Genomic DNA, 14865 nt, shown 5'->3' with positions numbered 1-14865 from the left:
GCAGGAAAGCTGACGTTTTGGGTCTGGACCCTTCTTCAGAAATTCTTCTCCATTTCTGAAGAAGTGTCCAGACTCGAAACGTCAGCTTTCCTGCTCCTCTGATGCTGATTGGCCTGCTGTGTTCATCCAGCTCTACACCTTGTTATCTCAGATTCTCCAGCATCAGCAGTTCCTACTATCTCTGTACATTGAAGAAGCTTCTGGACCCCCAGAGGTTTCATCTCCCCAGTGCAACATCAAAAAAGAACTCTTTGATGCTGGAAGTTGGCTCCAGGTGTTGAGTGACTTATTTAGTTATTCTGCCCCAACACCAGAAAGCTAGCAGAGAACTCATATCTGTCACATATGGCAGGCCCTGTGAGATTATGTCCTTCAAGCACATAATTAGCCACTAACCAGCCTTCCTCAGGATTCAGGAACCAGGTGCTGGATGTGCCAGCCACTGAAAACTGCAAGCCAATCAAGTGCCAGCAGTTCTTCATTGTTGGCTGTGTCATCAGAAGCAGTGGCTACTGACAGCAATGGAGTTTAAATGAACGAAAGAAGATCTGTTTGAGGTATGTAAGATGCTGAATGGGATTTGCAAAGTAGATGTAGAGAGGATGTTTCCTCAAGTAGGGCAATGTAGGATGAGAGGTCATTGTTTTAAATCTCCCGCTCCTTATCTTAAAACTGAGATGAGAAGAAATTATTTCTCTCAAAAGGATTGTGAATCTGCAGAATTCAGTATCACAATATGTGGTAAATGCTGGGATATTGAGCAAATTTAAGGAGGAGATGAACAAATTTTTAAATTAGTAATAGGTTGAAGTGTTATGGGGAGCAGGCAGGAAAGTGTACATGAAGACCAGATGAGATGAACTATGATCGAATCAAATGGTAGAGCAGGTTCGAGAGGCTGAATTGCCTACTGCTACTCACAGTTCTTATACATACAAGAGGCTCAGAATCACTAGAAGATTGCAAGCCAGATGTGAGGGAACATAATATAAGACAATAAGGCCATATAGGAGCAGAATTAAGCCATTTGGCCCATTGAGTCTACTCCACCATTTGATCATGACTGATACGTTTCTCAATCTCATTCTCCTGCCTTCTCCCCGTAACCCTTGATCCCCTTACTAATCAAGAACCAACACAGTCTATGCCTCTATTCTTTCTACCAAAGTTCACAACCTCACACTTTCCCACACTCTCTTCCATTGGCCACTTCTTTGCCCACTCTGTCCAAGTCCTTCTGCAGCCTCCTCACTTCCTCAGCACAACCTGTCCCTTCATCTATCTTTATGTCATCTGCATAGCTGGCAACAACGTCATCAGTTCCTTCATCCAAATTGTTAATGTACAACGTCAATAGTTGTGGTCCCAACAACCTGATAAAGGCGTCTTTATCCCTACTCTCTGCTTTGGGAATCATGAAATGGGGATCAGAAGCAATGGTGGTGATGGAGGTCAGTGGTAAATGCAGGCAGGTAGCTATCCACATCTCTCCCTTCCCAATGCCAGGTCCCTCAATTGGACAGAAATCTACAATGTTTGCCAGGCGGCATTCAGAAGGCGCAGAAAAGCTGTGCAGCTCCCATTTAATCCATGAGACATCACTAAACGATGGTGGTCTGAAGGATTATAGATATAGATTATAGATATCAATTCATTCCTTAATGAACCTAACTGACACTTTTCTGCCATGGTCAGGAATCTTGCTTGAGACCTTCCTCCTCCACCAGGAGGGTCAAGTCAGACCACTCCCACCAATACATGGACCACAACTGGGCTGCATTAAATCTAGCCAAATGTCACAGGACTGTGCCTTCTATCAGAACTGAATGCTTTTGTAAAACACTTAAGCCTCATGCTTAGGCTAAATGGTGGAGACATTTGAATGAGGAGTAAACTGAAGCTACTAATTATACCTTGTAAACTGCTACTCAGACAATAAAATGTCATGTCTTAATTCTGCTGAATTGTAAATGTTGTCACCAGAAAGGTTCACGGTTAAGTCATTGGATCTTAAGATTATCAAAAGGAAATCTTAAAATCTTAATAAATCAGTGACCACGAAAGGTAATATAAAATGGCAGTGATATAGGATAATGGTAAAAGAATTTGAAGATAAATGTGAGGATATTAAATGTCATAATCCACACCCAGAGGCAGATTCTATGCAGACAAGGACAAATGTGATGAGAAACCAGAATGTCAAGCTGGTGGAGAAGTTCAAACAATATGTAGTTTTTGCAGTTGTGTGGCATTGAGTCTGAGAAAGAAACTGAGTCTAGAAATAATGAAAGATCTGTCTTAAAGAAGAAAGGTGAATTCAGGAGGCAGAGAAAATTAGCAATTGAACTGCAATGCTAGCCATCCAGTCAACTAGGGGTGTGACTTTAGGAGTGATTATAATTGGGAATACACAAGAGGCAGAATTAGAAGAGTGCAACTTATTACAAAGGTTGTGAAATCTTAGCAGAGGCAAGTCCATTGTGTGATTTGGAACAAGGAAGCAAATTTTAAAGTCAAAGCATTGTTTGACCAGGAATAAGCACAGTGCTGAAAAAGGAAGGCAACTTGTTACAAGTTAAGACAATGGGCAGCAGGGTTTTGAATGATCTCAAATTTGTGGAGGTTAGAATTTAGGAGACCAGAAGAAGTACTTTAGAACAGTTGAGTGTGTAGAGGTAATGAAGACACGAATAAAGCTTTCAGTCACAGATGAGCTGAGACATTAGCAAAGTTCAGTGATGCTTTGTAGCTGAAAGTAGGTATTCAAAGTATTATCACAAATATGTGATCAGAAACTCATCTCGGGATCAAATGTGGCACCAATGTCACCATCAGACTGGCTTAATCTCAGGTTGTTGCCAGGGAAATGAACAGTGTGTCCATCTTAGGGATGGGTATAAAAGCAACGGCTTCAGTCTTCCCAATATGTACTTGGAGGAAATTTCAACTCTTCTACACTGGTTAACAAACAACTATCTGATTATTTAGCAACAATGGAAGAGTTCAGAGAAATGCTGGTGAAGTAGAACTCGATGACGTGAGTACAGACATGAAAATTAAACCTACGCTTTAAATGATGCCACCAGAGATAAGCATGTTCTGTGGCTGAGAAATAGGTGGGGCTACAGATGTTTCCTCAGGAAATGCCAAAGCTAATGAAAACCAAAAGAAGAGTGGATGCTGTAAATCAGGAACAAAAACAAAGTTGCTGGAAAAGCTCAGCAGGTCTGGCAGCATCTATGAAGGGAAAAACAGAGTTAACGTTTTGGGTCCGGTAACCCTTTCTCAGAAAGCAAAGCTAATGGAGTGGGCGCAGGAACAGAAGTCATTGTAAGTGATTCCCTGGCTACTATTAAATGGATAAGAATAAAAAAAGTCCCAACCAGTTGGATGACAGTAGAGATGCTTTAGAGGAGGATGGTGTAATAGCTGCAGACAGGTTCAGCAGGTTGAGGAGGCAGCATATACCTTTGTGACACATTCACATGTTTGGAATTTATGGCTTTTGATTAGTTGTGTTTTCTGGTTCTCATAAGTTTGAAATCACACTTTTAGTCTCTAATGGCCTTGATCTTCCAGTCTCCAGATAGTCTGGGAATAAATGCACCCCAAAAAATGCACATTGGAACCCTCAGAAGTCACAACGTAATGACTTACAAAATTCCAAAGTTTAAACTCTCTGATATAGAGAATCCCCTGCGAAAGTTTCCAATTTGGACTTAATTTTGGAGACCAAGGACTCTGACGCACTTACTTGGATAGTTATACAGGAAATATTAGACAATTAAAATTTGCTGTAACTCCTGGTTAACTACACTACTGACTCCCAATCACTCATACTACCACTTCTACCTCCGATGCCAATCACCCTTTCCTTCCCAGTTACCTGAACCTTCCTGGACAGAATCCATCTGCATCCCAACAGTCATACACCAGATCCTTATCTTCCATCCCAATCCTTCACCAACATACCTGCCATCTTACTCCCTGATAAAACTGCTGCCAATTTCAACTATAGGAGATTTGCACCTAACTGTGAATTAATGCCATGCAGCCAGTTTCACAGCATAGAATGACAAAACTGTAGCAAAGATAAAACTGCAGATCAGTCAGGATATACACAGAAGTTCACTCCTTCAAAAAAACCAGTGTCACTCAACTCAAGCAGTGGAGTAAGGAGTTTTGTGGTACAGTATAAAAGACAAGGTCTTTGAAGGTGTTTGTCACGCTTGCCTTCATTGGTCAGCGCAATGAGTACAGGAGTTGGGATGTCATGTTGTAGATATACAGGCCATTTTGGTGAGGCCACTTTTAGAATACTGCATTCAATTCTGGTTTCACTGGTATAAGAAAGATGTTGTTAAACTTGAGAGGACTCAGAAAAGATTTACAAGGATGTTGCTGGGAATGGTGGGTTTGAGCTATAAGAAGAGGATGAATAGGCTGGGGATTTTTCCCCTGGAGTGTCACAGGCTGAGGATAATCTTATAGAGAATTGTAAAATCATGAGGGGCATGGATAGGGTGAATAGTCCCAGGGTAGGGGAGTCCAAAATTAGAGGGCATAGGTTTAAGGTGGGAGGGAAAAGATTTAAAAGGGACCTTAGGGACAACTTTTTTTACACACAGGATGGTGCACGTATGGAACTAGTGCCAAAGGAAGTGGTGGAGACAGGTACAATTACAAAATTTAAAAGGCATCTGGATGGGCACATGAACAGGAAGGGTTTACAGGGATATGGGCCAAATGCTGGCAAATGGGACTAGATCAGTTTTGGATATCTGGTCAGTACGGACAAGTTAGATCAAAGGATCTGTTTCTGTGCTGTATACCTCTATGAAAGAAAAAAATCAAGGATGACAATTGATCAGAGGGCCTTTTGAATTAGGAGTGAAATTGGATTAATGGAAGAACAATCATTCTCTCTCCTCAGATGGTGAAGTTCTCCAGCATTTTCTGTTTTAATTTCTTACCATGCGTACTACTTTGTTCTTATGTAACCAGATTAACCTAATGAAATTTATACATGACAGAACTATACAGCACAAAGGACGACATTTGACCCACCATCCAGTCACATTACTCTAATCTCTCCCCATATTTCTGCATCGAACCTCATTCAAGTGTATTCTGGTCACATCTTTTAAGACGTCAGCAGAAATATTCTCTCTCTCTCCCTTATGGTAACGGTGCATACATGAGGGCTCTTGTGCTGCAATGGTTAGTGCTCCTACCTCTGCGCCTCGAGGCCCGGGTTCAAGTCCCACCTACTCCAGAGGTGCGTCACAACATTAGGTTAATTAAAAAAAATTAGAAGAGTGCACACGGATGATCTACCCACAGGACGAGGGGGTCCGGGGGGTCATACACTGTGGCAGGGGAATGTCGCTCTTACCCGGAGTCTGATCTGAGCGGCTCCAGCTCCTCGGAGCGGCTGAAGCGGGAGCCGACATGATGGTGTTGCCGACCCGTTGTTGAGGCTGGGCGTCTGTCTCCATGGTGACAAGACACGTGACGGACGCTCAGGAGGCGCGGGCTCCAGGGAACACGCTCGCGGCTCCGGCCAGCAGCAGCAGCACCGCTGGTGCACGGGCAGGCAGTGAGAGAGAGAGAGACACAGAGAGCTTCATGGATAACAAGGTGTAGAGAGCTGGATGAACACAGCAGGCCAAGCAGCATCCGAGGAGCAGGAAGGCTGGCGTTTCGGGCCTAGACCTTTCTTCAGAAATGCTACCAAAGCAGGGTCTTCTTATTGCTCAAACCACCACCACCACCACCGCCCCCCACCTCACCGATCCCAGCAAAATCCTTGTAAATCTTTTCTGAGTCCTTTCAAGTTTAACAACATCTTTCTTACACCAGGGAGACCACAATTTACCAAGAGGTCCCGACCCTCTCGGTAATATCAGGGTTATCATTTAACCATCGTGAACACCACCCCGATTTTTAACCCATACATTCTGACTTGAAACAACGATGGTGAGACTCAGCAGGGACAACCGGGCGAGAGTACGCGCAGCCAGGATTCGTCACCCTTTCAAATGGACGGGATGGAAAGTCTTCCAGCGTGAAACTGCGAAAGATTTGTAATCACAGAACTACTTCTTCACCATCTGTACAGGCGATTTTCAACTTTTTGGTAATCGTAGGCTTTACGCAACTTGGTTTGAACCGTCAGAATTCACTGCAGCATGGAAACAACTCATACAGTTCTACAACGCATCTCTGAGAAGCAGCAAAATCAACAGCAGCAGAATTTTTGAAGGGTCCCGACCCGAAATGTCAACCTTCCTGCTCCCCTGATGCTGCCTGGCCTGCTGTGCTTCTCCAGCTCCACACTGTGTTGTCAGAAGCAGAATTAAACACAGTTTACTAGCAGCTGCCTTTCTTGGGCACTTTCCACTCGACTCTCAGAGGTGATGGACAAAGAACTCCAGTTCAAATCAATCAATACCACTAGTACAGCGTATACAGCTTTCTCAACGTGATTATGTAACAGTGCCTCGGGAGTTGAAATATCATGGTCTGCTCATCAATAAGCATCACATATTAGGAAAGACTTGCATAGGAACTGGTCAAGGCACTGGACAAGTATCCAAATATCCACCATACCATGGCAAATGGTGAAATATGAATCAATAAAAATCTGGCAGTAAAAGCTGACCTGATGTAACTATCATTGATTGTTATAAAAGCCCACCTGGTTCACTAACATCCCTTAGGAAAGGAAATGTGCCGTCTCTATGTAACCTGGCTTACACCTTGACTACCAACTACACTATGAATTAGCTCTTGGAAGCCAGTCAGTTCAAGTGGCAATTAGGAATCAGCAATAAATGCTGGTCCAGTCAGCAACCTACATCCTTCAAGAATGAATAAAACAATGCCACATTATGTTGTCATCCAGTTGGAAACAACCAACCATTTGATCTGCTTTGGTAATGATGGGAGCTTGTGGTCACAATTTCACCAGTTTATAGGAATTCAATCACAAACATAAAATTATGGTTTATTTGTAACTGCTTATAAGAGTACACTTAAACTTTTGTCACTTGCAATTTCTTCTGTTTCTCTGTCATATTCTCATTACATAGTGCCAGTGGCCTAAGGATAACAACGTGGTTAAGTTACAGCCAGTGACAGGTTGGCTAGTACCTTTCCAGTCAGGGAGTGTGAATAGATTGTTATGTATGAAATAGTGTACAGATAGATTGTTCAACTGTTTTTAGGTGTCATATAAGTGTTTTCATGTTAATGAAAATGATCTGCAACACGGGGATGCTCATGATCCCAACAGAGCAATCCTTAAAATAACCAGATATTTTAACAGTTGTGGTGGAATAAACATATTACACCCTCAGGAATAGATTTTTCCTTGTGTCAAATCGATAAGGCCTTCTTCATTAATCTGCACATCTTCAAGAAACAATTCATTTTGAACATGGTTACACTTTTTCAGTTGAGCTGGAGTTGATGTTATCACTGAATGGCTTTGTCTACAATTTAGACACACTTTCAGGGTATCTGACTATGGCAAGTGTTGATGAGTCTGCTGTGGTCTTTTTGGCCATAATCGACTTCAGCTGGTTGGGCAAATTGGAATGCCAAGTCTGAGAGTGCATCCGTCTGTAACCTATTCAAAACAACCATTGTGGATTCAATTTGGCCTGCCAAGATTGTGTTCTTTTTCTGAGGTAAAACATCAGCCTCCTTGAGGAAGCATTCCATAATTCCAGTCAGGCAGTCCTAGTCAGGTAGAGGAGGAGGATGGTGGCAATCGGGAGGCTACTGTGAGCTCAGGGTGACATGCCAACCCTGTCAACTGATGGGGTGGGAACAGTGAGGTCTCTGTGTGGGGCCACAGTCAGCTGACCAACCATGCCATGGTCAGGGTGCCTAAAAAGAAGGGTCAATCTCCAATCCATGTAGGAATATCCATCCCACCCTCTGCCCCATCCTATTGTATGTTTCATTTCAATCAACTCAACAAAGTATATTTCTCACAGTCATAACTCTAGTTTCTCTCCACCAGGACTATGACAGAGGTGGAGACCTGGGAGATTAGCAGCGTTGCAGATTGTACAGCCATTAATGATGGAAAGATCGGGCTCTTCTAGACACCTGGTGACAAAGCAAGAACTGGCATTGCATGTGGATACAATAATCACTAATTTGGATTAATTAAAATTTGAAAATCTGACAATGGTGTCTTTTTTACCCCTTCTCCATGTGAGTTCTAAATTGTATCTTTCAACACCCCCCAGATACATTAATTGTGACACAGGACCCTCAGCATGAGGATGTTGATGAGGCAAGGTGTGCTCAGAAGAAGTGTGCATTCTGAGGAATCATTGTCACACGGATCCATGCACATCCACTACTAGCTTATATACACACCCCTGTAGGGTCTCAGAGAGAAATCACTGATCTATCATGTGGTGAGGTACAAATCGTAATTAGGAGGGAACAGTGCTGCAGTCAAGGACAGCAGAGAAGATCCTATCACAAGATGCAGGGTGGTTGAAATTCTGCTTTTCAAGAAGAAACTGTCTGGGCACTGAGCCTCAAGGATCATCTATGAAGATGTCAATTTTGGAGTAGCAACTGAAAATGTGAAAGGTTCTATTGGAATCTCTCTTAATATTGGAGAGAAATTGGAGCACTCAATTTCAGTTCAGCTCCCATGAAGAACTTCAATATATCATTCCCAACTGTTGCAATGATGAAATAACTATTCAATGTCTCATCAAGGAATGAATCAAGCAGAAAAAAAATGCATAGCATTCTAAAGAAGAAGAAAAGATGTCCCTGCTACTCATTCATAAGATTTTCTCTTTCTCTTGGTAGTGGTATTACTTACACATTTTCTTCCGCTTGTAGACAATGAAAAATCAGCATAAAGTAGAATTTCATCATCATCAGAAATGAAAATAGACTTGAATATTTGAGGAAATTAGACCCTCTCAGACACATACTTACGGACTGGGATCTATAGGAAACTCATTTGTACTGTTATGATCTGTAGACTTTCTTGAAGACACAAAAGATTCAACACTGTCATCAGATGTTTTCTCTGCAAGAGCCACATTGGTAATAAGAAAGACAGTTTGGGCACTTTTTCACATCCAGGAATTTAACAGTTTCCGGTTACAATTGCTGCATGACATTGCAGTCTTCAGTGGAATGATCAGAGAAATTCACCTCTATATCACTTCCTTCAATAATTTGCTGGTATTCCTCAAAAGAGCTCTGACCAAAGCCATTGTCTTTAAAAAGTATAGCAAGATTCAGGACCTATTCCTCCATAAAATCATCAACACCATTGGTATTTTCAATCCCTTTCAGATATTTTCCCATCAACTTGTTTAGAGATGTTATTATACTACTTGTTTTGATTTGATTTATTGTTGTTACATGTACCGAGATACAATGAAAATGTTGTTTTGCATGCAATACAGGCAGATCATACCATATAAAGTGCATTAGGAATGCAGGGCAGAGTGCAGAATGCAATGCTACAGCTGCAGAGAAAGTGCAAGGAGAGAGATCACAATTAACATTTGGGAGGTCCATTCAAAAGTCTGACAACAACAGGGTAGAAGCTGTTCTTGAATCTGTTCGTATATGTGGTCAAACTTTTATACCTTCTGTCCAATGGAAGAGAGTAAAACTGGGATGGGAGGAGTCTTTGAGTATTTCAGTTGCTTTTCTGAGGCAGCAGGAAGTATAGATGGAGTCAATGGATGGAAGGCTGGTTTGCATGATGGACTGGGCTGTGTTCATGATTCTTTGTAGTTTCTTGCAGTTTTGGGAAGAGTAGTTGCCATACCATGCTGTATTGCATCCAGATAGGATGCTTTCTATGGCTCATCTATAAAAATTGATGAATCTTGTGGAGCCAGTGAGACTCAAACTCAGGAATCTTGAGAGCCCCTTCAATCTCTTTCACACATTTCACAAAGAGTAATGGACAGGAACAAGTCAAGTGAACCTCCCTGAACTGATTCTGTTACAATTATATCTTTTCCAAATTAGTAGACAAACTATTCACAAAGACCATATTTGGTCTCTCTAAGGCTCTGCGCAGGTATAATAAAATGTCTCTACTTTTATCTTCCATTCCCCATGCACAAAATGCCAAAATTCCATTTTTGTTCCAAAAACGTGCTTTATCCGCACTCTAACATTTTGTAATTCATGTTCTACAACACCCAAATCCCTTTGTACCACTGAACTCTGTGAAATTTCTCCAATTAAATAGTTTACTGCTTTCCATTCTTTGTGCCAAAGTGATCAAGTTCACATTGTCCTGCATTATTCTTTGTTTTCCAGATTTCGGGACACTCACATAACCTATATGTATTCTAATATAAACCCCCTGCCTCCTTTTCACAATTTACTTCTTTACTTATCTTAATGGCAGCTTAAAATTTAGCTACCATACTTTCAGTCTCTTTATCTAAATCTACACAGATTGTAAATAGTTGAGGTCTCAACACTGATCTCTGTCACATCCTGTTAATGACTGCTTGTCCACCTGAAAAAACATTTATCCCTGCTATAAAAACAGAAAGTGCAAGAGAAACTCAACCAGTTCGGCAGCACCTGTGGAGAAAGAAAATGAGCTAATGTCTACAGTCCAAGTGTTCTGAAGCTTTTCAAAGAACAGTTATTGGGCTTGAAATGTTTCCACAGTATTACTACCCATGGCCCGTGAAGCAAAACCCATTTCTCCCACAAGTCGTTAAGCCACATTTTCATTTCTCAAATCTTAATTATCCTATGCCAATATGCCCATAGCTTTGGTAATAATTCAGAAATTATTACTTTTATGGTTCTGTTTTTTAATTTAGCCCCTAGCTAAACTTCTTCCTTAATCCTGCTCTGTCACTGTTACTCAAACGCAACATGACAACTGAATCTTTCCCTTCCCATACCAAGTTCCTCTCCACCCTGGAGGCAATATCCTTAACCCTGGCACTCGCCAGGCAGATGCTCTCTCTGTGTCTTTCCCCTTTCACACTCTTTTTTTAAGTGAAGTCTCCATTATTTTCCTTTTCCCCTTTCACACTATTTTAAATGAAGTCTGGGCTTTCGACATTGATATAGTTCAATGTTACTCTCAGTTTGGGCCCCTGAAACAGCCTAAAGCCACAGAACTGAATAGCAGAATGTGGGATGCCAGCAGCAACAGAAAAGTTGTTGATTTTGCTGCTGTTCGTTTTATGGACTAAGCTGGGCCCATTGCATTTGGAAATATTAAGTGTTTGTTGAGTGAACGTTATAAAAATTTATGTTTCTTTTCCTTTTTAGATAAAAAATAAGATGGAAAACTGTTTTGAAGCAGGATTGCATTTCCAAATGCACAGTTTACCAATCATCACCTTTATTCTCCCCAATTCCCACTCCACACTTTTCACCCAGGACTCAGATCAGGACTGCTGCCAGTGTTCTTAGCATAATTCATGCAAATTGACAGGATGAACATACTGGATTTGCATTTCATGCAGTGAGTGATACCATATTCATTAATTGTTGCAACACTTTCAGTCATAGAAAGGAACAACAAACTCATTTTCCCCCATCATTACACTCTTCTCAGGATTACAACTAAAAGAAAAGTTTTATATTAAAATATTATTGCTGAATATCATATGCAGTCAGATTCTCCTGTTTATTATTTGAAAATTTGCTTACCACTCAAAGCATTCCAGGCAATGGCCTAGTGGTATTATCGCTAGACTGTTAATCTAGAGACCCAGGGAATGTTCTGGGAACCCAGGTTCAAATCAAGCAATGGCAGATAATGGAATTTGAATTGAATAAAAATATCTGGAATAAAGGGTCTAAATATTGCCATGAATCCATTGTCAATTGTTGGGAAAAACCGTTTGGTTCACTGCTGACCTTTAGGGAAGGAAACTGCCATCCTTATCTGGCTCATATGTGACTCCAGACCCACAACACTGTGGTTGACTCTTAACTGCCCTCTGAGCAATTAGGGATGGGCAATAAATGCTGGCTTAGCCAGCGATGCCCTCATTCCGTGAATGAATAAAGAAAAACTCTATTACCCATTACAGCATCATTTGTCATGAAATACATTATTGTACACTATGAGATTTCACCCGTCTATAGCATCACAAGAGATATCTTAGATTGCTATTGTTTTGATCAGAGGCCTGGTATCATTCGACCTTTGCTGCCAGATTAGAACACACCATAACGTCATACCTTACCTAGTGTCATTTTTAAATCTACATACAATCACCACACAAGTTACATGTATTTGTTTCCTCCAGGTAATATTGGTCATGTATCAATCCCAATTATTACAACCAGTTATTGTTTTTTTCCACTAACAACAGTCTTTCCTGCCAAAAATGACCATTTCATATCTGAACAGACTTTCTGGGACTGAACAAATCTACTTTCCCACAGAAATTGAGAATCAGGTTGCTGCACACTACTAATAGCTGGGCAGATCACTACAGAGAAATTTTACTGTCCAGACAGAATAAGGAAAATAAACGTTTACTTAGCTTTTACTGAATTCTGATAAAATAGCAAATTTATTACATGCTTCTATTCAAAGTGAGGCTATCCAGTCAGTCTAGCGTTAATGGGTAGTAGTTGTCTTTAAACCTACATCTGAGTTGTTAATGTGCTCTTAAGGGACACTTTTATTTACTGAAACAACAGAACTAACTCCACAGAGGCCGGTATCCCGTTGCCAAGCCATCCTTTATTTACACGCACATAGTACTTGGCACTGGTCCAGCTTCCCCAAAGCCAGTTCTGAGACAGAACAGAACCTCTGACACTTCTGTTTATATCTGTCAGCCAGGGCTCCCTTATTGGATCAGATTAACAGCTCCAATCAGGGAACTCCTATGAGGTCCACCCGGCTGATCTTGTTACAATCACCCTACAACATTTGTAAATATCAAAAATTTTCATGATTGGACCCTATCCAACTGAATCCAACTATAAACCGTGTTTGCTATTTACGAGGTTTCTTGGGAATATTTCCCTTGTGAAAGGCAGCATTTTGCTGTAAATTGTAATTTGTTTGTGTCAAGAATAGAAATAAATATTGAAGAAAAAGCATTGAAATGTCAGCACAATTACTGGCAAGTGTTGATGATGATTTCCTATTAAAAGGAACTTAGTTTCATGCCAGAATAGAGTTACATGTGAAACAATATCTTTATTTAATGAGAATTTCATTTTTAAAAGTGTATGTTGTGTCATAAAATATTCATCAATGAGAAAAAGTTCCAAACTATTGTTAGGGATAGCCATAATTAGGGAGCATTTTGGGTATGACATGAGTTAACCTATGAATCCACATGAAGTTCCAACTGGGGTTCAGGTAAGTTAAGAATGAGGTGAAGAGTTTCAGCTAACTTCATAAGCAATGATTATATCAGTCATTTAAGATTCACTTTCGTTTATGAAAGTAGTCAGGTTAAAAAAAATTTAGTTAAACTGCATAAATATGCTTAGCTGCTGATGCAGCAGAGACAGAGAGACTTTCTATGAAAATGCCACGTGGCTGAACCAGCATTAACCCTGTGGCCTGATTTGGAAATGGAATTTGACAGTGGCCCTGTTTCCACAAAGAGAAACAAAGCAATGGGGTTTCGTCAAGGATTGGAACGAAGCACAGGCTTTGGAAAGGAGATAGGATGGCGTCTGAGAAGATAAGGAGTGGTGAGGCCGGTGATAAAAGGGCACCCTCTCACTTTTGGAATCTGTGAAAAACAAAGTGCTTGTCTAAAACAGACCATTACAGAATTCAAGTAAGATACTGTCTTTCATAATGTACTGTCTACATGATTTTGAACATATAAATAACTGATGAATCCTCATTGAGTTAGAGGGCTACCTCATATTTTGGATATTTTCTGGGGTGGACTATCCTGACATGATTCAATAAGTGATTGTTGACCTATACTTCAAGGTTCCTGTGATTATTTCGTAAGATAATCTATCATAACACCATGTGTCAAGCAAGGCCTTTTCCAGTTAACTTTAGAATAATATGATTTAAATTCTTAAAGTTTAGACAATACAGGCACATTCCATTTGATCAAGTTTCAGTGAAGCTGCTTTTCAATGCAGACTTTTGCCAGTGTCAAAGTACAGTGTTACTGCTTGTATTATATTAAATAACATTAAATACCACTGTGCATGCCTAGTATTTCATTCTTTTTACCTCATTCTTTGGTGTAGTTTGTCCTTTTCCCTCTGGTAATTATCCATCAGCAAATACTTCATTTCTCATGTCAGATGTAACTGCAAAGCAATTATATTTTATATTATACTGAAACTAAATTCTACTTAGGTCCTGAGCCCTCCGATGCATTAATCATTTATCGTATTGGTATTTTTCATCCATTCTAGATCAATTCTCGATTGAATCTATAGAAAAAGACCAGATGTGATCAACAGTAAACAAACATCACCAGCTACTCAATACATTTACATTTGTCTATAAATTTTTGATGGACTCTTTGAACTGCAAATTTCAAGCTGCAATGATCCAAAGATCCAAAGCAGCCTATTTCCTTATCCAATACCCTTACTATACAATACTCTTACATGGACCATAAAATTAGTTAACACCCGAAGATGGGTGTCAGGAGCACAATGGAAGATTTCCAACCCCTTCTGGATCCACTGTTTGCATGCTACCTGCTTATTTTAATGGTTTAAATTTAATTGCCTGTACCTTGGAAAGGGGTGCAAAGCCATGAAAGACGAATGCAACTTTAAGCTATTCTGAATGATTGATTACTATGAAGTGCATTGAGATGATGAGAGTCTGGTCTCATGATGAATAGATGTCACGTGGAGATG

The 14865-nt window shown here is 40.5% G+C and overlaps 1 protein-coding gene across 2 annotated transcripts in view; it reads right to left on the bottom strand.

Annotated features, from left to right (window-relative positions):
- cnbd1 (cyclic nucleotide binding domain containing 1) overlaps positions 1 to 14865 on the bottom strand; it is a 138954-nt gene that overhangs the window by 84848 nt on the left and 39241 nt on the right. Inside the window, exon 1 of one of the 2 annotated variants that reach the window (XM_048596409.1) lies at positions 5396 to 5474. The exons of the other annotated variant lie outside the window; for it this stretch is intronic. Within the exon in view, the coding sequence (XP_048452366.1) occupies positions 5396 to 5453 (58 nt within the window). The 5' untranslated portion in view covers positions 5454 to 5474. Of the gene's footprint in view, positions 1 to 5395; positions 5475 to 14865 lie in introns of those variants that run through there. 2 annotated transcript variants of the gene reach the window in all.

The sequence above is a fragment of the Rhincodon typus genome, chromosome 4 (genome assembly GCF_021869965.1).
Source record: "Rhincodon typus isolate 14 chromosome 4, sRhiTyp1.1, whole genome shotgun sequence".
In the NCBI taxonomy this organism is placed as follows: domain Eukaryota; kingdom Metazoa; phylum Chordata; class Chondrichthyes; order Orectolobiformes; family Rhincodontidae; genus Rhincodon; species Rhincodon typus.
The sequence above is the reverse complement of the archived record's forward strand: the minus strand, read 5'-3'. Positions and strand labels throughout refer to the sequence as shown.